This window comes from Podarcis vaucheri, assembly GCF_965113315.1.
Source record: "Podarcis vaucheri genome assembly, chromosome: Z".
Taxonomy (NCBI): Eukaryota; Metazoa; Chordata; class Lepidosauria; order Squamata; family Lacertidae; genus Podarcis; species Podarcis vaucheri.
In genome coordinates this window covers 14,732,890-14,758,840 of record NC_138758.1, presented here as the reverse complement: position 1 = coordinate 14,758,840, position 25,951 = coordinate 14,732,890, and the positions used below count along the sequence as shown (strand labels likewise).

The window sequence follows — 25,951 nt, the reverse complement described above, 5'->3', positions numbered from 1 at the left end:
ATCAGTCAAGAGGGACAAGGGTCCAGAGCACCTTGTCCATATCCACAACTGATCCAAGCATCTTGTCCATATTCTCGAGCCTTACTAACTGAAACTTGTCCAACACAACAGGACTAGAAAGTGCTCTAGACATCCCTTGAGAGTAATCCACTGTAGCCACAGAATTACTGTGCAAGCAATTTGGTCTTCAAAATGCTTTGCAAACACAGCAAGAAGCTACCATTAATCCCACCACCACTGATCCCACCACCTCCTTTAGGCCAGAATGTAAACGATGCTGCACAACCCAGAACAGAGTGAGGATGCAATGGAGTGAGGATGCAATGGAGGCAGCAAAGTATGCTTTCCTTGCTGCCTTCACTGCCATTAGGTAGGCTCCATGAAGAGCTCTCATCATTGTTCATTTGCATTCCACCAGATCTTTCCTCTACTCACATTCAAGCCATCTCCCAGCTCATTTCCTCATTCTAAGCTCTGGGGTATAACACAAGCCCCCCCCCCATGGGAGAGGGTGATCGGGGTGTCCATGTCAATGACCTGGGCCATTCAGATGTTCCAGAGGTAAGCCAGGGCTTTGGTAGGAGTGTCAGTCATATCAGGCAGGAAATCCCCAAGAGACATTTGGAAACCCATTGGATCCATCAGTCTCTAAGGACAGACTGTCCTCATATGTCCCCTACCCTTGCAGAGGGGGAAAGGTGCTGAAAGCCTAAATCTCAACAGGAAGTGATCTGACCATGACAAGGGGCTGGTGTCAATATTTGCAAATCACACGCTTCCTGTGCAACTGAGAAAACAAGCTCCATAGTGTAGCCTGTCATATGCATTGGGCCACTAATATGTTGGGGCAGCCCATAGTCATCTTGGCAGCCCAAAGACCTGAGCCACCCCAACACTAGTCACATTGGCAGTGGATGTCGAAGTCCCCCAGAACCAGCAGTCTTTGAGTCCTCAATACAGTTGTACATTGGAAGTTGAACGAAATCCGTTCTGAAAGTCCGTTCAACTTCAAAACATTCAAAAACCAAATTGTGGCTTCTGATTGGCTGCAGGAAGCCCTTGAAGCCAACCAGAAGCTACAGAAGCCTCATCGGATGTTCAGGTTCCAAAAGAACATTTGCAAACAATAACAATCACTTCTGTGTTTGTGGCGTTCGTGAGCCAAAACATCCGAGTTCCCGGGCGTTCAACAACCAAGGTACTGCCTCTGAGACCATCTTTGTCAACTCATGCAGGGAGACTGCTGAGGAGCGGAGTGAGTGACAAGTCAGCAGAATCCCTAATTTGTCTCAGTTTCCCAGTGCCAGGAACTCTGTCCCACAGCTGGACAGAGAGCCTGGAGAGAGGGAGAATCTCTATAAACCAAAGAAACTCCCTCTCTCCAACTGTCATGGATTGGTTGGCCACAGAGGAATGGTGGGAGGAACCAGCTGGGGAACCACCAAGTGAAGAAAGCTCAGAGTCTAGAGAGTGATGGTGGGACAATGATGAGTGGTCAAAGGGAAAAGAGGGAGAAGACTGGGATGAGGAGGTGTCAGAAGCTAAAGAGGTAACAGGGCTTAGTGAGCTGGGAGAGTCCGTGGCAGAGAGCGGTCAAGAATCAGAGGCAAAAGTTGAAGCAGGGGAGAAAGGAAGCCAAGAGACAGAGATGAGTCTGGTTGACAAAGAGTCATTGGTATATCCCCCTCATCCTGTTACAAGCCCCTCTCCCCTCTGGTCTGCCAGAACTAGAAGAGGCATGGATGAGAGGCTGGTTGTATGCAGGTGCAGTCTCCAATTGCTTGAAAAAGGCTCTGGGTGTCAGGGACTTAGATGGCTTGAAGAGGTGGGGACTTTCAGTCTTGGAAACTGATTCATGGGGCCAGACCTACCAGGGATGAGCTGCTCTGCTCATTAAGCCTGAAACTTGACAAAGTATGTGGAGATTGTGTTTTTGCTAATAAAGAGTTAACACCAATTGTGAATGGTGTGATTTACTGATGGCACACTCCTGTGACACTGACCCTCAAGACTGCCCTGATGCTGCACCAAGTACCGAGCTGGGCAGAAGAGTTGGGGTCACCTCTAGCATTCTCATTCACCCAGGTCTCAGTTATACAGGCTGAATCAGCCTCCTTGTTCATAATCAGATCAGAGAGGTCTTCCTCAGCCCTGGCATTCAGCAAAAGCAGCTGTAGAAGGGAGGACTGGCTAATAGCACAACCACAAGTTGGAGGAGGGGCTGGCACGCAGCAGGCACCAACTGCCTGTGCCATGTGTCCCTTACACATCTTTCCCCCAGTATCTCCTCCTGCTCTGGACCACTGTGACCCACCCACCCCAGCTTTCTCCTGCTCCTCTCTTCCTAGACACATCCTACATCCTTTTATTTAAAACAAAAACAAACCCAAAATTTAAAACCCACAGATCAAAAGCCATTTAGAAACAATGTAAAACACTTTAAACAGCTGGGGTAGTAAAGCCAGTAACAGAGTCCCCAAGAGGACCCCCTTAGCCACTGCCCCAACCCATGAGTTTATTCCAGCTTTTTGTAGCTGGATTACATCTGGGTCCTGCCCTCCCAGATCAGATAAAAAAACCCTCCCAAGCAGGGAGCAGGTCCTCATAATAAAATAATCCTGAAACTGATAACTAGTGGAGGTTAACACACATTTGGATGAGTAGGCAGGGAAGTAAGAAAGTATACTCTTCAGCCCTGTATTCATTACAGCTCAAAATGCCGTGAATCCCTTTTCTATACTGCTACTATGTTCAGTCTGAATGGTTGAGTTGGATCCGACTAAGGACCGCTTACCCCCGGTGTGCAGCGATTGCAGCCTCCTGTGGACCACGGTTGCACTAGGAGCAGGGGGGTGAGTGCTGGTTTCCTGTGCAGTTAAGTGGGGGACAACATTTCTTCCCCAATGGTCACACAGGCTTCTGGTCCTCCATCCAGGCAATCACAGGAGGCCCAAGAGGCGCAAGGGTTCAGAGTGAATCTGGGTAAAGCCAGAATGCACCTCCTGCCCTGGGTCTAGTTGGTGGTTAACTTCCCCACCCACCCTCCCTTCATGTCTTGCCATGGTTCTGTTTGAGCATTAGTGAACAGAAAGCAATTAGGACCTTGCTATGGAAGCACTGGGTCACCATATTTGGGGCCAGGGAGGAATTTGTCCTCCAGGCAAATTGGACCAGCTGAGAGATTTTGCCTTCTTCGTAGCAACTGTCACAACATGGGTGGGTAAGGCATTTGGTCAAGGTGGGCTGGGAGGTGAGCAGGACTCTCACCTCACGCTCCATTGGATGTGGGTACTTCATTAAAGGGCGAAAGGGAGGAACTTTGATCCTGATGCCCAGACAGAGGTTGATTTCCCAGGATACTCTCCCCAAATGGTGATCTCAGAAGACACCCTGCTTTGATGAATGTCACAGGGTGATCTTTAAACTTAGATTAGCTCTGATTGAGAATCAAACAGCAGTTATGCTGGGTGATTCCAGATACACACCAATGCCTACTCCAAAACCTGCTTACATCTGTAATCAATAACGTTGTAGCCTATTTTATTCCAAAGTGATGGCTTCTTCTTCTTCTTCTTCTTCTTCTTCTTCTTCTTCTTCTTCTTCTTCTTCCTCCTCCCTCCTCCCTGGTTAGCCCCCACACAATAGCAGCCTTGCTGCACCCAGTCCTTTAATCTATATACCGTATTTTCCACCCCATAGGATGCACCGCCCTATAGGACACACCTAGTTTTTTGGGGGGGGATAAAGCGGGGGGAAATTATTTTTCCCCCAGGCACGGGGCTGGCGCAGGGGAAGCCCGAGCTTCCCCCGACCCCAGCCCCGAGAACAGCCTGCTATCCGCAAGCCTAGGGAGCCGCGGTGGTCTCCCCAGGCTTGCGGACAGCTGCACGAAGCCTGGGTGCGCTCTTCAGCACGCCCGAGGTTTCGGAATGCAGGCAGCTCTGCGCAACCTTTGGGAGCCCGACGCAGCTTCCCGCCGGGCTCCCGAGGGTTGCGCAGAGCTGCACGGAGCCCGGGAGGGCAGGCAGCTCTGCGCAACCCTCTGGAGCCCGGCACGGCTTGGTGCCAGGCTCACAAGGGTTGCACAGAGCTTCCTGAAGCCTGGAGAGCAAGAGTGGTTGATGCGCACCGACTCCTCTCGCTCTCCAGGCTTCAGCGAAAGCCGGTATTCACCCCATAGGACGCACACACATTCCCCCTTCATTTTTGGAGGGGGAAAAGTGTGTCCTATAGGGCGAAAAATACGGTATCTGGATTAAGGAAAATGATTCCAGGGCTGAATATAACCTTTGTTTCTGTTTCCCACATTTGTCATACAATAGTTGCAATTGTTAGTAATGTCTTAAAAGTAGAATGTCAAGTTTGCTTTTATTAGCTTGGGAGTGGAAGGGATAGAGGAAGAGGAAATGGAAATAATCTCTAAGTTCAATCATTTAAATCACCTTCTTCCAACCTGGTTGCATCCAGACATTTTGTGCTCCAGCTTCCACAAGCCCTAGCCAGCATGGCCAAGAATTAGGAATTATGGGTGCTGGAGCAATAGCACTCATAGGGCACCCAGTTAGGGAAGCAGCAACTCTCCATGGTCACAGGCAATAGGACTTTCCTATGATTAACTCTCTGGTCATTCAGCATAGCTCGGAGAAACCTCAGGACAGATGGGCTCTCCTTCCTGAGCCCTGTACCAACCCAGGTGAGGTCTGAACATCACTACTGGGCTCTTGTTCCAGAATGCCTAGTGCCTAAAACAACATAACTCCTCTTAGGATGAGGAGAAGTTTGCAGAAGGTCCATAGCTAGATGGTAGAGCATCTGCTTTGCATGAAGATACACCCAGGTCTAATCCCCAGTATGTCCAGGTAGGGCTGAAGTCTTCCCTGCCTGAAATCCTGTGGATTATACTGACCTAGATGGACCACTGGTCTGACTCTGCAGAAGACAGCTTCCTACATTCCACATCATTTCATTGCATGTGCCACTTGTTCTGTTTGGAAACCGTCCAATATTCACATTCCCTTCATATATTTTCTGAGCTGTGATTGAATCTCACTCTGATTTGAATAAGCCCAAAGTTTCCTTTAGTGATTAAATATAACCAACCTGAGTCAGCAGGACAGCACTCAAAAATATTTCCATTCACAGACGCTGAGCTTTTTTTTTTTTTTTTAAAAAAAAAGAAATTCGGCTTAAAATAACAGTTCACTAAGCATCTCTCTGTGTCTTATATCACAGAAATTGTAACTACTGCTGAAGCTGTGTTTTAGGCATGAGAAAAAGATGAAGCCTTCCTTCAATCAACACCCATAAAAAGGTGTAGAAAAGTTCTAGGGAGGCGGGTATTTTAAGTTCCTTCCCCCTTAACTACATTGTCAATTGCCCAAGAAGAAGCAAATGAAATTCAAAGATCCCATTCTCAACTGAGACAAGTCATTACAACACAACCGAAGTAATGGTCAATGGAGGGAAATGGGCAGCACACACCTTTGCTGCTGCAACACTTCTTTTTTAAGAGAGTCTTTTTGTTTGATCAGCTCCTTGAAAGCCAGACAAGCACTCACTGCAACAGTAAGCATATCCAGAGGTAGATTTAGGGCAATGCTGCACCGGGCAATGAGCTGCAGGGCATTGCAAGTACGATTGTGCAGAACAGAAGGTGAGAGGCGGGGGAGCGTGCTGAAATTCCAAAGACCAAAGTCCATCCCAGCGTATGCTGCTAGTATTACTGCTAATACTGAAGTTTTAAATTATTATTACTTTTAATGGAAACAATGCAGCTTTTTAGAATCACCATTTAGAGGTGTGCTTCTCATGCACTCTCTTTATTAACTTAAAAAGCTAAACACTGTGTAGTTGCACTCTGCCCAACCCCTTCTAACACATAAGCCTGGACTGCGCTTTAGCCAGTGGCATAGGAGACTAAATTTACAAGTGTAGTGTCTGTAAAAGCTGGGCAGCATTTGTAATGCCTCTGATATTATCTTTTCCTCCCCCTTTAACTTCAGGGCTGTTTCATGCTGTCAGTTGTGTCAGGTGCCCAGCTTTTAGGAACCAAGACAGCAGTGTATATTCCTAGCCTGGAAGAAGGCACTCAGTCCATTAAGGGGAGTTGAGGGGGGCAGCCTGCTTTCTTCTTCTTTTTTTGCTGAGAGACCTTGAGGTACGGCTCCAACCAAAGAAGTCTGCAATTCCAGACTCCATTAACATTAAGAACCACTTATCAGATCCTGCAAAGCTTTATTGCTTTCCACCTGGCCTAGATTGCTTAGATTCCCAAGCAAAGGAGGCTAGCGAGGACAGGCCCATAACCTCTCTTTTGTTCTGCAGATCTAAGCTACTGCTATCCTCTATGCAAAGCGAGAAGTGCCACACTGCCATCTGCAGACAGGAATTACCTTCTAAATATGCTCATTCAGCAATCAAAATTTCCTGATAGCCAAGAGTCACTTCATTCTCATTTTCTTCCATTTAGTATTGATGGATCACAAACTGTTTACTTCTCAGTGCTTCAGCCGAGCATGAATGCTTAAGGTTTATATATTTATATATAAAGATTTAAAAGGCACAGCGAAATAAAAAGGAAGAAAAAGATAAAGCAAAAGGAAAGGAGAGAAGCAGAGAGAAAGGTGTAAGTGAGCAACTTGGCATTACCTGTCTGTTGTGGATGGAGCCTGGAGTCTTGAAACCTCCTTGACAGCTGCATTCAGAGACACTGTAAGGGTCTGAGCTGCTGGAGGAGCACTTAGAGAGTGAATCGCAGCCCACCACGAAGGTGTTATCCAGAGGCAGTTCCTGAATGACATGGTGCTTCTTCGGTGGCACTGGAGTCTCGGGTTTTATTTGGAAAGTGGGCTGTGGCGAGGCAGACTTGTAGTGCTTTGCTAAATCTGGGCTGTCAGGCTTAAAGGTTGTTGGTGTGGTGGCCCAGTTATATTTTCCCATAGTCTGTTCTTCCAGCTCCACGGGAATGTCCAGAGTGCCATTGATATGTTCATGGCCAGGATCATCAGGCTTAGATTCTTCGATGGTCACAAAGTTGAGAAGAAGGCTTTTGGGAGAGCGCTTCTTCTTCTTCTTCTTCTTCTTGATCTGACGGTTTTCTTGGTTTGGAGAAACCCACTCACCACTCTGCTTGCTTTTCTGGACAACCTTGTGCCTGGGTGTTTGACGGCATCGCACCAGGGCAGTCACAAAGATGACCAGTATTACTGTCATGGTACCAGCAATGATAGCAATTATGATCTTGACATAGTCGTTCGTCTGTGGAGTTATCTCACCATCCCCAACGTTTTGGCCAACTGGAGTTTCCATGTTTCGGCGCACTAACTCTTGGACATAGGATCCATTGGTGACAGTTTCATTCACAAATAAATGCACCAGTGCTATAGTATATAGTGACTCAGGCTGTCCTAAATCATTGACTTTGATAACCAGCCTGTGTAACCCATGATCTGCCGATATGACCTTCTCTTTCAAAGTAACATTGCCTGTTAACTGGTCAATCATAAACAATCCCCGTGAATTCCCACCAATAATGCTATAGCGAAGCTCTGCATTCATCCCTGTATCATTGTCAATGGCAAACACCTTTGTGACTACAGAGCCCGGGCTGGTGGTTATTGGAACCAAGTCATACGAGTAGTTAGATGAAGGCATGACAAAAACAGGCCTGTTGTCATTCACATCAACCACATTGATGGTCACCTTGGCAGTTGATGAGCGTTGCAGCCTCCCTCCGTCCACAGCCTTCACCTGAAAGGTATAAGAACCTTGCTGCTCTCTGTCAAAGGTAATATTAGGCCGTATGACTCCAGTGAGGGGATCAATAATGAAATTATCTTTGCCATTCAATATAGACAAGGTCACGGCTGCGTTCTCTCCAGAGTCTGCGTCTGTCACAGTGATCAGCCCAACAGTGCCATACATGGGTAGGTTTTCTGGTACATAGAAATTATACTCATTATGGGTGAAGGCAGGGCTGTTGTCGTTCTGGTCCAAGACTGAAACTGTCACAGTAGCATTGGTCTGTAAGGGTGGCATCCCATTATCTTTCGCCAGCACAGTGAATGAGTATCTGTCCTGTTTTTCCCTGTCCAGCTTTCTCACTGCTGTCAGAATGCCTGTACGGCGGTCCAGGTTGAAGATGGGTGGTGCGTCCAAGCCCAGCATGTAGCTGATTTCAGCATTGCGCCCACTATCTGCATCTGTAGCACTAATCTTGGTCAGCTGGGTGCCAGGAGCATTATTCTCAGGGATAGACAGTCCAATGACAGGCTGCGTGAACACTGGTGCATTGTCATTCTCATCCTTGATTTTGATGAGCAACATTGCAGACTGGTTCAAAGGTGGTTTCCCCGAATCAGAAGCCACTATTTTAATGGCATATTCCCGGGTGGCCTCGTAGTCGAGGAATGTGGCTGTCTCCAGCAGAAACTGATTATCAAACACAGGCTTTAACCTGAATGGCACATCGTGGTCAGTGTAGCAGGTAACTTTGCCGTTAAGCTCAGAATCCTTATCCATTACAGTAATCAGGGCAATTTTAGTATTGAGTGGTGCTTTCTCTGACAAAAGCACAGTCCCATTCACCGGGTTGATAATGTACCTTGTGTCTATTGATGGGATGTTATCATTAATGTCTGTGACATTCACTGTCACTGTTGCTCTTGAAGGTGTTGAACTGCCATCGCTTGCTAAGACTGTTAACTTGTGTACTGGAGATTCCTCCCGGTCCAGTGGTTCCTTGATGGTGATGAGACCTGTGGTGTTATCAATGGCAAACAGCCTTTTGGCCAAGGTGGTGATTTGGCTGCTGAAATAGAAGTGGATCTGGGCATTTGAGCCCAGATCGGCATCAGTAGCATGAAGCTGAGAGACAGAGGTGCCTACAGGGGCACTTTCAGGAACACTGACTTCAATATCATTCTCCTTGAACACTGGGCGGTTGTCATTCACATCAGTGACTGTTACTTGGAGAATAGCAGTACTGGATCGTGGAGGGTTGCCGCCATCTTCCACTTTAATTTTCATCACATAGGTATCCTTCTGCTCCCTGTCAAGGACCTGCTGTACAATCAACTGGGGCCACTTGTCCCCCTCCGGCGTCTCAATTATATCAAGTCCAAATACATTTTGACCCTAGAAGCCAGGAAAAAAAGAGGGGTACATTATTACATAGATCCGCTATTAGTTGGACATACCTGAACAATATTAATGTGCATCCATCAGTTTATGGCTCTTCTAGTCCTTTAAGTTGGAATTAATGTGAAATACTTTGATGCTTTGCTATGTCAACAAACGAACAGTGCAATTCTAAACATATATTTATTTATTTATAAAATATGTGTATACCACAATTTCAGAGTTGTGAAAAAACCAAAGTTGTTGACATCAATTATAATACAATCAGAATCACACAAGAAATAAAATAGATTACCAGCTGAGTATTGCAAAAATGCTTCTCTTAATCATTTGCATAACTCCGCAGCAAAGAAAAGTTTTGAGCAAATGTTTAGAATAGAAGGTGCTTGCTGAATCTCAGTTGTAAGAGCATTCTCCAAGAGAGGGCCAATAACAATGAAGGCTCAGTTTTGTCTTGATGTCAAATGAGCCTTACCAACTCAATATATTGACTTCTGAGTAAAAAAATCACTGAAATCCTATGAAGAAAATCTGGTTAGGGTTTGCTATAAAGCACAACAACACTTTTATGCCATGTTGAGTTAAACCAGTGACTGGCTATTGGGTTTAGGTATCCATGATTATCCCATCAGACAAACTGCTTACATGATGAATATGTATTCAGTCATGAGTCACAAGTGGGCCTGAGGTTGTGTGATCACCCTGCTTTGAACTGGCATGGTGATTCAACAAAGAATAAAGTTCAAAAGAATCTCCACCTTCCAACATGCTTAATAGCCTGACATTCATCGTGGCATTTCTGATGTTGAAAGTTTGCAGAGACTGGCAGTCTGGTTTGTTGACAGTGACTGAGGAACATCATCATCATCAACAACAACAACATCAGTATCATAGTTGATGGTAAACAGCTAACAGAATGCATGGGCTAAGACATATTTATGCAATAAGAGATTGTGCACATAATCTAGACCAGCCTCACCCAACTTGGTGCCCTACAGATGTTTTGGACTACAATTCCCATCAGCCTATGTTGGTATGGCCAACAGTCAGGGATGATTGTAACCCACCAGGTTGGGGAGGGCTGATCTAGACCAGTGGTCTTCACCTGGCGGGTCACAGCCTGATCTAAGGTGGGTCTCAACAGGAACACTACCACCATGCAAATATCGAGCGAAAGATTTAAGAAATGAATCCGCAAATACATGCTTGTGTTAAAACTAGGTCATGGGTCCAAAAAGGCTGACGATACCTGATCTGGAAAATCCTGAATTGTGTCACATTCCCTCTTTTAAGTTGCAATTGGCCAACAGGGCTGCCTCAATCGAAGTCAAGAAGAAAACCTGGCTCTAAAACATTTGGGGGTAATATCTTTTGTCTATAAGAATATTGAGTTAAATACAGAACAATGTACCTTCCTTGTGCATTTCTACCACTTGCCCCTCAGTATTTGGAGAAGTGTGTCTTCTGTTCACAGCTTAAATGTTTAATGCAGTAAATTCCTGATTGCTCATGATGCTGCATAGAGTGTAGCACAGATCTAAGTATTGTAGCAGGTGAACAGAAATTATAAAAGAGGAATTTATTTTCTTTCGTTGCTGGACAGGGCATTGTAGTCCTCTGACATAGTGGAAGAAAAGCTGTGCCACATTAGAAAACACATTATCCCCTAATTTAAGGTGATTTACCAGGTCAGTTAATGGGCTAACTACAGATACCTGTGATGCTTGCACATGAAGGCTTCTTACCTAAAAGCACCACGCTTTCATTTGACAGCTGTGCAGCAAAAAACAAAACAACAAAACAAATCCCCACCCTCAGAATGGGAACCCCATAATTACTGCATTGACATCTGGCTCCCAGCAAGCTCGCTGGTCTGCATAAGCTCAGTGTCCAGATATATATATATATATATATGCAGGTTTTGGTGTCTTCGGGTGTCTTCCCGTGTAAGAGTCGGGGTGTCTGTGCGACGTTTCGACGAGGTCTCACTCGTCATCTTCAGGCTGGTGCTTTCGGCTTCTTGTTACATATGACCTTCCTTCTTGAATTTAGAATATGCTCAAAAACAACAGAAAGATTCAGGATTCCATTTCTTCCTTAATTTGCAGTTACTTTCAGGTCTGCATCTCAGATGATCTGGGAGTAAGCCCATTTGAAGTCTATGGGGCATACTTTATAGTTGACATGCATAAGATTGTACCAGAATGACATCATAAGGCTCAACAGCCCACCACACCCATTTTCCTGCGCACGCTCACAGAGCCCTCTTTTATCCCACCCACAGGGTCTACCCCGAGCATAGCGGGTGTGCGGTCAACTGTGTCCGTATGGGCAACGCACAGGCGCAGTGAACGCCTGTGCGTTGCCCATACGGACACAGTTGACCGCACACCCGCTATGCTCGGGGTAGACCCTGTGGGTGGGATAAAAGAGGGCTCTGTGAGCGTGCGCAGGAAAATGGGTGTGGTGGGCTGTTGAGCCTTATGATGTCATTCTGGTACAATCTTATGCATGTCAACTATAAAGTATGCCCCATAGACTTCAAATGGGCTTACTCCCAGATCATCTGAGATGCAGACCTGAAAGTAACTGCAAATTAAGGAAGAAATGGAATCCTGAATCTTTCTGTTGTTTTTGAGCATATTCTAAATTCAAGAAGGAAGGTCATATGTAACAAGAAGCCGAAAGCACCAGCCTGAAGATGACGAGTGAGACCTCGTCGAAACGTCGCACAGACACCCCGACTCTTACACGGGAAGACACCCGAAGACACCAAAACCTGCATTCCTGTACCCGTGAAAATCTACGAAAGCATATATATATATATATATATATATATATATATATATATATATATATATATATATAACACAACTCAAATATGAAACAAAACAGTAAGGTGGAGAATGCAATAAAACCATCTGCATATAATGACGAAGGGATACATAGGTAAACAGGTACATTGTGGAGTACAAAGAAGTAGCTTAATAATTAAACTAAAAATAATACTGCCCTGTCTTATTTTATTGCAGATAAAGGTAATTCTTGTTCGTCCTGGTTAAATTGCAGATGACGGGTTTCTCCAGTGGATATTTGAGGTTCAAAAGCAGGCGTATTATTCCAGCTCTGCATCATTTTTGTTAATAAAGGAAATAAATTCTTGCCAAGTTTTATCAAACAAACACATGGCTTTATGGTTTCTTGAAGTTCTCAACAAGTTAAATTATTCACCATAATACCAAGGTTCAAGATATCTTTTTTTCCTACCAGAGTTCGGCGGTATAGAAATTTAATAAATAATAATAAAAGTAATGGTTAAACCAGCTGCTTCTTTCCAGTGCTGTGGAATTACAAGGTTTGCTGCCACCAGCATGTATTGCATTAGGTGGTTTGTGAGCAACCCCATTTTCTCCACAAAACAATGAAAGAAGACAGAGTTGTAGACCTTTCACAACAAGATACTAAATTATCAGGTTGATTTCAGCTATTATGTCATCCCAATGCATTTCAACCAAAGGACACCCCAAGAATAGAAGAAAATATTATCCATTAAAACACTTCCCCCCATATCTGGGGTGCAACTATCACCTGCAAGTGTTTTAAAAGAGTTTTTTCCCACACCATTAAAGAGACAAGAGATCAGCAACCAGCATTTGAATTTCTCCCTGGCACAAGATATGTTTCATAGGAATTTTGTTCCCATTTTTTATATACCTTGTCTTTCACTTGACCACATTCAGAGCCTACCCACATGATATTCTGTAAGTCAACAGACCTTATGGATAGGTGAATGTGAGGGTCCTGTTGGGTCAGCTGACCTGAGTCACAAAGTGCTACTGTTGCAATGCAGCTATGACAGCATCACAGTTGCTTTGCACACTGTTAACCGCACGTACCATGCAACCACTAGTTTTGCACTTTGCACAGTTCCCTCACCTGGATTTTTCTTCTTCTTCTTCCCATCAGGTACCTGCCTCCTTTGTGACTTGTCACAATAAGAATGAACAGACCACAACAAATCTGATCTGTGCTACCCTTTGTCAAGTTGAAAGAGAAATAATGCAATGGCTGAGATTCATCCCATGAAAACTTAAGTACCAGCTCTGTAATTTATTGTATGAATCAGAAATAGCCAAGTTACAACTGAATCGCACCAGATTATGAGAAACAAATTGAGATCAAGGTAATTCAGTATTTCTCCTTTTATCATAGTGCATTCCATGGCTGCAGTGAAAATTAGATTCCAAGTGTTAAAAATAATGCAACCATTACATTTACACACTGAATAATAAGGATCCTGAAATAGGTTTTGTTGAACACGGCATGCCCTTGTTACAGCAAAACAGATGCGTGGGCATGGAGACAGACTCTACAAACATATCTCACACTGCATAGGGCATGCAGGAACGATGTTTTGATACTGCTGGTGGGAGAATAGAATTTGATTCGTACTAGATGGTGTCTCTCTGGGCACCCAAGCCTGGAAATGCCCCCCCCCCCTTAAAGGAAAGTGTGGGGAGGGAAGAGAAGAGAAAGAAACAGCCAACACATCCCCTGAGGAGGAAGAAGTGATTAGCATTCATCAATAGCAATCTCTCTGAGTGATGGAAAATGGTGCTGACAGGCTCCAAAGGGAACGGCGCCAACTCTACTTCACCAGAAGCGAGGAAAGGAGTGATAATGCAGAAGCACTGAGGGTGGAGGTGAAAATAGGCACCAGAAAACAAGGGATGTCCAATTTCCATTTGCTTTTCTAAATTATCAGCACTTGTTGGGATAGATGCCTTCAATCAGAGAAGTCCAGCATTTATGAACACAGGAAGCTGCCTTGACCCATTGCATTGACCCATTTAGCCTAGTACTGCCTACACTGGCTGGCAGCAGCTGCCCTGGTTTTCAGGCAGGAGTCTTTTCCTGGCCCAACATGGCAATGGCCCTCTCTTCAGAGGTGCTGGCCAGGCTTCATCCCAGCCTGAAAATTCACAGGGCACTTTCGTTTGCAAAGCTTAAAGCAGTTTGCAATGCAAATGTAAACAGTAAATGTCTCTGTTTTGCGGCAATTCTGCTCTGTTGCAAGCAGAGCAAGAGAGACTCAAAGCCAGCTTATGCCTCATGGTTCAAAAATAATGTTGTATTTTCTCCTTAGCTCTAGGCTCAATGTTTATTGGCAGGAATGGACCAGTCATTAGGGGGGGGGGGTGAAGCCACCACTTTAGGCCCACCTCACTGGCAGCAGAGGTGCCAGCACCAATTTCTGGTGAGATCTCACCAAAAGAGCATGGAAATCTGCAAGAACTCCCTGGAAATTGGCACTGATGCTGGTGGCAGAGGCAGTGGGGCAGTCAGCGTAAGTGGCTGAGGTGGCGGCAGCAGGGGATGACAGCATTTCCCATTTGGCCTCAAGCATTGAAATGGGTCACATTGCTCCAGTTTTTTGGTAAGGCAAGATCACTCTGCACATGCTTAGTGTCTCTGACTTTACCATCATTTGACTTTTGCATGGAATAACTAACTGACATTCAGAAAACAGGTCCCAAGGCTAAACAATAAAAAGCCCTGGGCTTATAACCCAGGTCTTGGGCTGTGCAGATTTGGCACAGATTGTGTCCATTCCACAGAGGCTCCTACTAGCTGTTTTGCAAATTGCAGCATGTGAACAGTGCATACGGAAACACTGGGAGCAATCAATACTGAATAATGCATTGATCCTTCTAAACCCCTAATTTATCTACTAACACTGGCCCCCAGAATACTGGATTTCAGGAGCCTCTCAAGCACCCGATGGGTATGGTGGGGAGAGTCATATTTACTTAGAAAAGGCAGGGCTTGCCAAACAAAAAAAAATTCTTATGCTGACTCTGACCTCAGGAACTCCATTAAAAATGGATGCAGTCATTCTCCCATCCCTGGAGACCCAGACACCTTCCCATGCACTAGAGACAGCCCTAAATCTTAAAGTTTTCTTTTTCTTTTTCTTTTTTAACGTGCATGCCTTAAACCCAATAACTGGTCCAGTGTGTGTGGAGTGTATATCAATGCTGAAACTCTGTCACCACACAGAAATGGACTCTTCTTCCACAAGGAGGTAGTGGTAATGATCAATCAATCCACCAGAGAAGCATCCATATATGAGCAGATCCCTATAAAGAGTCCCTATTATGTCCCTGCATTCATCATATAGATTTAAACTGTTAGTCCTCACGCCCAAGAGAAGCTAAACTTCAATGTGTTGAAGAGTCTTGGGGCACCTTAGAGAATAACATGGTTATTGTATAAACGATAGTCCACTTCGTCGGATGCATTAAATAATATCCTGAATAGCAGAGGTGTGTGTGTGTATGTGAATACTGGAATCTGCCTTTATACTGTGCCAGACCATAGGTCAATCTAACTCAGTATACTAACTGGCAACAGTTTTTGTCCTCCAGTCCTGCCAGAGACACTGCGGATGGAGACTGGGTCTGTCTGTCTGGAAAGCAGATGTTCTACCAAAGAGCCACAGCCCTACATGATTTGCAGGGGAGTTTTCAGAATGAAAAGTACAAAGAATTATGATAGCCTTATTAACGCTTAACCAAGCTTCTTCTTCGTCTTTCTTTTCTCTTCTTTTTTTATGCAAGAAACTAACAAGACTACCCCTCTGGAAATGTAAACCTAAGCATGTGTAACTGCATTTGATCAGATCAATCAATGCTTTCTATGCTTTTGTCATCTTCCCTGCGACTAAAATTTAGTTTGCAAAGTCTTTAGGCAGGGACTTAACATTTACTTGAACGTCAAGTACACTAATGACACTATATAGACAATATTGATGCTACACTAGTCTTAGACAAACGCTTAACCAAGCTCTGATTTGCTGTGTATTTTTACTGGGTATTTCCTGCACTGAATTTAAAGCGGTATCTTTTTAGGTTCTTTACCCTGAAGTAATCACAGTCATTTCAAAAGAAACAGTAAATGGCTTGAGGGCAGCAGCCAACTTCTCTCTCTCTCTTTCTTTGGTTGCAAAATAGCTGAAATTATATATGCTGCGTTTCTTTTCCTCCTTTTTTTTTTGCAACGATTGGCAGAAAAAAGCAACAGAAATGGTGAGAAGAGCATCCCTTCACTTCTTTATTTGCACACAAGTTGACAGATGTGCATTGATTATTCTGTCATTAGCTCCTGAAACAACAACACACAGATTTTTAATTCATGCAAATACATACTCAGTTTAGCTTTTCTTCAGCAACCACATATGATTATTTTTTTTTGGGGGGGACATCCTTCCCCTCCCCCAGTTACAATGCATAACATCTGATTTCAGAGAAAGGATAGTTTCAGTTTACTCTCTGTAGAAATATGCATCAAGGAAGTAAGCATCCGTGGGCAGGGCAGAGGAACACTAAAAAGCAAATATCCACACTAATAACTTTTCTTCATAATTTAGCAAACAAACAAGAAGGGGGAAATGTGATATTAAGCAGAAGGCATGAAAAGATACAACAGGTTTTGTTCACGACGGCTTACCTGATACCGGTGAATAATCACACAAGTTCAAATGATGTGAGAAAGTGTGTTCTCCATCATGGAGAGCACGTGTTGCAGTGGGGGCAACCAAGACATCCCTCTGTTGCTGGGCAGGGTGGTATAGATGGCCACGAATCTGATTGGGTACCCCTCAGAAATTGGGGAGAATTTGGTGTAGCAATTTTATGAGTGACTGTTGAGGGGCTATTTATTCCCTGTGCGCAGTGTTGGGCTTCCTCTTTTCGCTGCACGCATTGGATCACCCACCCACCCTCCCTATATTTAGGGTTGTTTGCATTGACCTTGCTATTCCTGTCATGGGGTCGTCTGCTTTGGGGGCAGAGGCCTGGTAGGAATTTTGTCCATTTGGCTGATTAGTGTGTGCTATTTGGTTTTTGCCTACTGCGTAGCAAATCGTCACAACTTGTAAGGTTGTGGTTAGGCATTGGTTAATTTGGTTGGTGCAGGGGGTATGGTTGGCTGTGCCGACCCCCCCCCCAATGCTGCTGCTGCAAGGGTATTCCATTAAAGGAATCCAGAGGCTCGTCATGCTCTTGTCCAAACCCCTGTCAAGGGGCTTGGGCCACGCAAGAGCCCCTGGGAGCATTTGGGGAGAGGTAAGAGCCTGGCGCCCAGCTCTACGCTCTCCCCCCAAATGTTTCTCCTTACTGACTTTCGCAGGTTTGTGGGTGTCAGTTCTGTTCCTACCTCTAAGTGGGAACAGATAGTCATGATCCAGTGCCTAAGCAACCACTCACATGCTGTAATCAATAAAGTTGTGGCTAAAAGTTATGCCAAAAACCTTAAACAAAAATTCTGTGTGAACTGTGTCTTTATTTAAGGGTGGCTGTGGGGTCCTCAACACGAAACAAGTTTAAATGTTCCGCTGGTAAACAATGACAGGCCAGAGGCACAGCGTGCAGAAGGTCTCAGGTTCAATCCTCAACTATAGGAAGGCTGGGACACCCATAATTTATACAGTCATACCTCGGGTTACAGATGCTTCAGGTTGCGTTTATTCGGGTTACGGACCGCCAAAACCCAGAAGTACCGGAACAGGTTACTTCCGGGTTTCGGCGGTCGTGCATGCGCAGAAGCACAGAATCGGGCTTTGTGCATGCGCAGAAGCACTGAATTGCAACCCGTGAGTGCACAGACATGGGTTGCGAACACTGCGGGTTGCGAACGTACATCCCGTACGGATCACGCTCGCAACCCAAGCGTCCACTGTACTATGTTCACCAAATTGTTTACATGTTTTGTAAGTAATTGTGTCCCCCCCCCCAAATATATATATATATATGTATTTTGATAATAGGTTAAATGTTTATTGTGAGATGCCTTGGACAAATAAACTGGACATTTTAAAACAGAGTGGTAGAAGACAAAGGCTGCATTTGAATGTGACGTTTATTACATTAGTTTTACCAGTTATAATGCAAGTGCTTCTGTCTTGATTTCTTTTTGCTCTGCAGTGCCTATTGTGTTATGGAACCATGGTTTTTCAATCAATGAACTGCTATGTCACACTAAATTGTGTGTGTGTGTGTCGGGGGTGGGGAAAGGACTGGGTACCAGGTTAGCAACCAAAATTTTGATACATGGGTGGTTAGGGAAACCATTTCAAAAAGTAAAATTCCTGACACCTGCATATTTGTTGACCTTTTGCAGGGGGGGGGACCCAAATTACTCTCCCCCCAATAGTGTTTTTTAAGTTTTCCCATCATGTTGCCATACATCTGGGTTTTCCCTGACATTTTGCCAATTCCCCCCATCACCACTTTTACACCAGAAAACCAGGACATGTCAGGAATTTTCCTGACATATAGCAAGCTGAAACATCATGAAAATTTCCAAGTTAATGGGGTTAAAACATCTGTGTTTTTTCCTGAAAACATTTAACAAGAATTGAGAGTTAAACTGCTGTTAGATTCCACTGGATTTCCAGAAGGAGTTTTTGCACCATGTGAGAGATCACATGAAACACACCAATCAACAAGTAAGGAAATACTGGAAAGACAGAATGATGCGCCATCAGAATGCAGACAGAGTGAAGGCCAACTGGAACACCTAAGGAATGGAGTTTAAGTGTGGCCTGAGAGAAAACTCTCTGCTGTATCCAAGGCAATTCTGCTTCAGTCATACCACAGCATGCATGTTAGAGAGGGTGGAGAAATAGGTTTGGTCCACTTTTTGGAGAAGACCAACCAGATCCTCCCAGACTTATCTGTGGATTGAAATGCAACTCCCGGTCACATTCCACATATGGATGAGTGACTATGCATCTACATCAGTTTGTGATTTAAAGTAAGAAGAAAAAACCCAGGGATACATTTTTTGCATGCATTTTTGCCTCCTATACACATTTTTTTGCCAAGCAATTTCCCCTGATTTAATGCATTTTTATCTGGTTTTCATTATATATGCATTGGTATGAACAGTTTAACCCTTCATATGCATTTATGAACACATTACCAAGCAAAAGAGCTGCAGTGCAAAGTGTGGATACGTGCAAATTTTGAAAGAAGGCTGTGTTTCAGTTCACATATTGTTTTGGAAAATTACTGCTTGCCCTTGAATGCAGGCTGAACTGAATTTCCCCCAATTCCCTAATTACACACTTATCCAGAGTTTGTGATGCACTGCCAAACAAACTCTCCTTTTCACATGTGTTTCAAGTCTTTTCAATATTAAATGAGAATTTGTGGGTGGAGTTTTTTTGCACGCCAATACTGCATACAAAAAATGTGCATTTTACAAGGAAATGCATTGAAGTGCATGTATAAAACAGTGGATTTTGGATTAAAAAGTGTTCATAAAATGCATACAACGTAAACATGGGTCTTTCATGCACTCTTTTACAATATCCGCATAAAATGGGATTGGAAAGACCTATGATTGAGTGCCAGCAAGGCTGAAACTGGAAACAGTTTTCTCACTCCCTAATTACTGCTACATCAAGTGATGGACCATCACAGATGACACATCCTAGTCACAGCTTCCTTATTATCAATAATATTCACATTAACCCTGACACACATCACTTTCCGGTGGAGACAAGCTGCAAGCCATGCAATAGTTAAGTAATACCTAGTGAGATACATGCATTTGATAATGAGCTGCTGGATGTACAGCTGAACCCAAAACAATACAGTTCAGTGCTTAACTAGCATTGAGACAGGATGTCACACATTCACATACTCATACTGATATCTTGTAGATATCAGTACCTTTTGGATTTAAAACAAACGTTTTGGCTTGTTTTAAAATCAGGTTTTCCATATTCGCCATTTCAAATTCAAAATATTGAAAAAGGGTTAGCAACTCCATTATACTTACACAGAGACAATGTGGTACATTAACAACAAAAGGGTTTTAAGCAAAAGAAAGAAATCCCCTGTGGCTTTTATACATATTTACCTGTTCATTTGTAATGGATCCAAAGGTCCTTTTCGGAGCTGTTTTAGGCTGTCATGTAAACACAAAAATGAGAAATTTTCTTTAAATGCTTTTCAATGCATTAGATAGACAGATAGATAGATAGATGATAGATAGATGATAGATAGATTCACAGTCAAACACTTAACCTTGACAATCAAAATCACTCTTCCATCACTCCTATATAGCTTTGCTGAGGCAGAAGCCTGGGCTTGCAATACCTTCCTGTAGGATATAGCACTTCAATTTAATGAGCATTTGCACCTGTGGTGGTAGAGCAATACTCAACACCCTGAAAAAGAAGAAAGAAACTCAAGCAGAAATACATGCAGGGTTGAATTCAGATGCTCATTCTTGTGTACAATGGAATCACTGTTTTGGGGTCGGGACAACGAGTCTGGACATTTCTTCTTAGTTATCTCACACATAAATCCCTGACTGCTGGAGTTGGGCTGAAATTTCTCAGACTTTCTGATAAATTTGTCTTCTATTTTTTTTGTGAATGACTTCAATAATTTAATCCCTCTCACCACACCCAAAAAGATGGCCATTCAACTGAATATTCATCTAATACACTTCACAATTGGTTGTTGTTGCTGCCATCCCCATATCAGTGTTCCAGAACTACACTAAATCCAGGGCACTGTGGGAAGACCCAACATGGTCACCTGGCTGCCACCAACACAGATATGTTGTTACCACCATTGCTAATTGTAGCAGCAGTATTGCGGAGGGGGGGTTGCTAATGGTGATCACTCTGCCCCAAGAAACTGCCAGATAATTTTACTCCCAAAGTGAGTATCTGGTGAAATGGTTTCCTAGATTTTGCCACCGATGGAGAGAATGTAAACATTTTTTTATTTTATTTTTTTGTAGGGGAGTGAGGGCATTTAGATCCAGACCTTATTTGTTTATTTCATGCATTCATTCAGTAATAATACCCAATGAAAATAATACATCCAATGAAAAACCCAATTCTACCTGCCAATAAAGTATAAACATGCCAAAACACAGTGTGAGTTCAGTGCTAGTTCTGTATTATTTTATTGCTGTAGTTTGGAATTGTGTGTGCTTTCCTTTAAATGACTGTAAATTGCCTTGAGACATATGTGGAGGATGATTCATAAATAATAATAAACAAACAAACAAACAATAAACCAGCATAGAAAGTGGAGTACATAAATATAAACGATAATGCAGATCATAAAACACCCACAAGATGCAACAATAATTAAAAGGTGCAAAAATAAAACAATTTGGGAAGGTTTGGGAGGAAAGAAAGGTTTTCAGCTAACCTTGAAAACATAGCAATGTTGGGGCGTGTTTCACTTCAAAGGGAAAAGGATTTGATAGAACTGATGCCACAACTCTAAACTCACATTGTGAAGTCAAAGTAAGCTTTACCCCAAGAGTGAGTGGCACAATTAACATCAACCTTACAACTTGCCTCCCCTGCCCCATACAGTTTTACATACAAAGTTTTCTGAGTATAATAACATACCTACTACTCATTTTAAAGTAGGATGGCGCTGGCCATACATAAACATGGTGGGAGGACATGTGCCGTGTTGACTCATGAGATGTTCATTTAAAGTGGTTGGTTACATCAAGGACCGGTTGGGGATTTAAGCTGCCAACTGTTACATCAATAGACTGTGATGAGTCTATCAGGATGTGACTGTCCCAGTGAAATAACTGAAACAAGCCCAGTTTTCAATATATACAATTGCTTATTCAGTATTTAGCATGAAAAAGCACATGAAATATCAACAGCAATGTGTCATGTGTAGAAATGTTCCTTAAAGAGCAGAACTGATATGAAATGCCAGCATCTGTATCCTGCAATGCATCCCACAAGTATAGAATTCTCAGAGTTTCATGGAATTAAGCACTAATACCTTAAGATGATATACCTTGGGACACAACATAAAAGATAGAGGCGATTTTTTAGTATGATTGCCACTTTTGTCAATTTTTTCAACTAGCCAGTAGACTGCACCAAACACATTTAAAATTTTTGAACACATGGTAACTAAAACCTAATGAAGGAAGAGTTTGTTGGCCTTTGGCCAAGTGATTTCAATCAGTTTAAGCACCTTATACTCTCTGCTAGATGGAGACCAGTTTCTTTACCTAATGACTCCGTTAAGACTGCAAACTATTGCCCACTCCATTGGGCAAACCCTATTAATCTTTGTCAAATTCTCCTTCCAAGTAAAACACACAGGATCAGGTTTGATGAAGACACATGCATCAAGCAAACACCCTACCTGTGAGTACATGAGCTATAGCACATGCACACACAAATTCTGCACTGCAAGTGAATATTAAGAGTATGCATATTTAGTGATATATGACTGTATCTTGAAGGTTTCATGGCAACTGGTTGCCTTATGTAATTGTGTGAGGCAGGTAGCTGCTATAGTTATTTGTTCTTATTAATTACCCACTAACAGCAATTGAAAAGACAACATTAAAAACTGTTCTAAAAAAAATTACAATTACAAAAAATATACATTTTAAAATATATATTTCACGGATCAGAGATCAAGATATAAGAACATTCACAAAGAACTGCAAAATGAAACTGCCAGATGCACTTCTATGAGAGGAAGCTCTTTACCAAAATGGCTGTCACAGAGCAGGTGCTCTCTCACAGGTCATCCCCACCCTGAGCTTCTGAGGCTGATGGAACTATGAAGAAGGTCCCTCCTACAATCATAACACTGTTCTGTAGAGAAGCAGGCAGGTGGTCTTTCAGACATTTGGGTCATGGGCTGTTTAGGGTTTTCAACACTAATGTGAGCACCTTGAATTAGGATCAAAAACAAACCAGTAAACCAGATGTTAACTGGCAGAATTTCCCTCTCCTGTTCTCCTCCCCACCCCACCCCAAAAAGAAACTGAATTACTTTGCAGTCATTGCATTTCAACCCTTACATTAGTGCCTCTCAGGTTGAACACCCTATTCACTTCTTTCAACCATGGAGGTGTTAAACAACAGCAGCAGAACTACCAAAGCTTGAAACATATTTCAGTCATCACCACTCAGTTCATCTTGCAGGTTTCCCATGAAAAGTACTGCATTTGTTTAACTGTTAACGAGGTTTTGCACATTTTTAAGGATGAGGAGGCTGAGCAAAGAGCTGGGTTTGGAGTCAAAGGAGTCTTTGATAGGATAAGGCTAAGGGCAGGGTCAGCCCTATCATTAAGTAGAGTGAGGCAGATGCTGGATAGTGTGGAGCAGCACCAAGAAGTTGGAGAACAGAGCTATATGTTCCACATGGCCTGACCAGCACCCTTCCCTTAAGGCAGTAAAGATTCAACTACCACTCTGGTCAGGTTTGAGAAATGCAAGGATGTGCCTTAGACAAAGTCAGACCATTGGTCCAACTACCTCTGTGTTTTCTCCACTGACTGGCAACTGCTCCCCAAGAATCCTTCTCTAACCTACATAGAGATGTCTTGGGAGCTTCTGGATTCCACTGAGCTACGTCCGCTCCTTATGGCTATACATATAATTGGGAGGGGGCACCATAGTGGAATAAAGGAAGCTGATTCAGTCCATTGTTCTACACTGACTGACAGTTGTCCAGAGATGTCAGGGATGAGCTATGGACCTTCCCTGTAGCATAAATATGTAGCACACTCTTTGTGCCATCAGAATACCTGGGAGACCATATCTGAATGAACAAAGAAACGTGTCTTATAGTGAGTCAGGTCCTCCTAGCTCAGAATTGTCTATGCTGTTTGGCAAAGCTTTCAGGAATTTAGAAAGGGAGTCTCTCCCAACCCTATCTGAAGATGCTGGGTATTGAACCTGGGACCTACTGCAGTGCTCTACCACCGCAAAGTGTTGTAGATGTGCAACATGTTGGGCTGACCCTGCAAGTAAGGACTTCCTGGATGCCTCAGTTCTCCATATAACATACAGATCTGAAGAGTTCCCCTGCTCACAAGGACAGCTTTTCGGGCTGCAGTGAGGAACAGGAGGCTGGAAAAGTCCTATTCCATGAGCAGCTATCTACTCAAAGTACTCAGAACCCTGTAGCATTGTTATTTCTGATAATTATCCAAGCAATTCTTGCCCCCATGTGCTATGTATTTCAGTGGAATACATGTAAGGGCAAAATCCAAGATCAAACAGCAACTCCCAGCATAATTCATAGAATACTTGAACCTGCAACCATTATTCCCTACCCCTGATTTTGTTAACAGAAACACACCCTTTACTGCCCCCCACCCCAAATTAAAGGGATGAATGCAAATTGTGTGATTTTTATAGTGCTAGCAAACTACTGCCTGGAACAGATAAATGTGAACACATTCAGAACTACAGTAGCGTGAATGTTGCAGCAGTAATAAAGGATGCAGGTCCTCCATCTGCTGTCATATACCCAGTGTGTAATTCAGATTTTCATGCATTCTGAAAGATGAGGCCACATTACACTGCTTTCCCACTTAAAGCAGCACAGAATGATGCTCTTTGCACTGTATCGAGGCAGGCATCTTAATAAATGTACAGCGCTGGAGTTTTAATATTAATATTTAGCGTGCACATTTCAAATATTCAAAATGCTGCATGCGCTGGATACATAACTGCCGCTTGATTTATGTTAACCTTTTTTGGTAGGGCTTTTGTTTTCCTGTACACATTTGAGCCCATTATATCGCTATGACATCCTCTCAGAAACTCTCACAGCTAGGAGTGGACAAACAGCATATTTGCAGTCTATGACACTTTTGCTTGTGTTCACGTGTAAAAATGATTAAGAGACTGGAGCAAGGAAAGATTACGTTTGGGGCTTCTTTGGTTTAGGGAGAGGACACAACAGAGCTTTATATATAAGTATGCATAACATGGAGAAAGTGTACTGGGAGAAGTGTTTCTCCAACTTTCATAATACGAGAACTGTGAGTGTTACAGTGAAAAAGAAGACTTGGGAGATTCAGGTCAGAGAAAAGAAAGCAGTTCATGCAGTATACAGTCAAGCTGTGGATTCCCTTCCCTCAAGAGGCAGTGATGGACAACAGCTTAGACTGCTTCAAAAGACAATTAGGAAATAAATAGGTAAAGGTAAAGGTAAAGGGACCCCTGACCATTAGGTCCAGTCATGGCCGACTCTGGGGTTGCGGCACTCATTTCGCTTTATTGGCCGAGGGTGCCGGGGTACAGCTTCCAGGTCATGTGGCCAGCATGACTAAGCCGCTTCTGGCAAACCAGAGCAGCGCACGGAAACACTGTTTACCTTCCCGTCGGAGTGGTACCTATTTATCTACTTGCACTTTGACGTGCTTTCGAACCGCTAGGTTGGCAGGAGCAGGGGCCGAGCAACGGGAGTTCACCCATCGCGGGGATTCGAACCGCCGACCTTCTGATCAGCAAGTCCTATGCTCTGTAGTTTAACCCACAGCACCACCTGTGTCCCATAGGAAATAAATAATGGTGGGTAAAGTTATCAGTAGCTACTATCCACAATGGCTACATCTGCCCCTCCACTGTCAGAGGCAGCATGGACCTGCATTCCAATTGCTGGGAATCACAGGTGGAGAGAAAGCTGCTGTGCTCAGAACCTGCTTGTGGGCTTCCCATAGGCATCTGGTTGGCTATTGAGAGAAGAGGATGTTGAACTAGATGGGCCATCGGCCTGATCCAGCAGGACTTTTTTACATTGCTATATGTCCCAGGCATCTCTGCTTAAAGAAACGTAGGAGGAGGATATAAAAGACTTCTGCCCAGGACCATGGGGAACCAATGAAGTAAGAGTAGGCAAAACTGGGTTATGTCAACCAATGCTTTGACCTAGTATATTGGTGCGCACAGATTAGTCCAATTTGATGGCCTATAAACCTGGAAAAAATCGGG

At 43.6% G+C, this 25,951-nt stretch overlaps 1 protein-coding gene and 1 long non-coding RNA gene across 6 annotated transcripts in view; one reads left to right on the top strand and one right to left on the bottom strand.

Moving 5' to 3' along the window:
- The window catches only part of PCDH11X (protocadherin 11 X-linked), a 742,005-nt gene that overhangs the window by 564,833 nt on the left and 151,221 nt on the right, over window positions 1-25,951 (bottom strand). For all 4 annotated transcript variants that reach the window (XM_082207174.1, XM_082207173.1, XM_082207175.1 and 1 more), the window contains 2 exons: window positions 20,068-20,115; window positions 6,649-9,135 (listed from right to left, as the gene is read on the bottom strand). In XM_082207174.1, coding sequence (XP_082063300.1) covers window positions 6,649-9,135; window positions 20,068-20,115 — 2,535 coding nt within the window. The remainder of the gene's footprint in view (window positions 1-6,648; window positions 9,136-20,067; window positions 20,116-25,951) is intronic.
- On the top strand, window positions 278-19,319 carry LOC309523478. Of its 2 annotated transcripts, none has more exons than XR_014215380.1 (3): window positions 278-1,255; window positions 13,105-13,329; window positions 18,561-19,319. It is a non-coding gene; the product is annotated as an uncharacterized lncRNA (long non-coding RNA). The 2 variants fall into 2 exon arrangements; XR_014215381.1 differs by having other exon boundaries at window positions 280-1,198.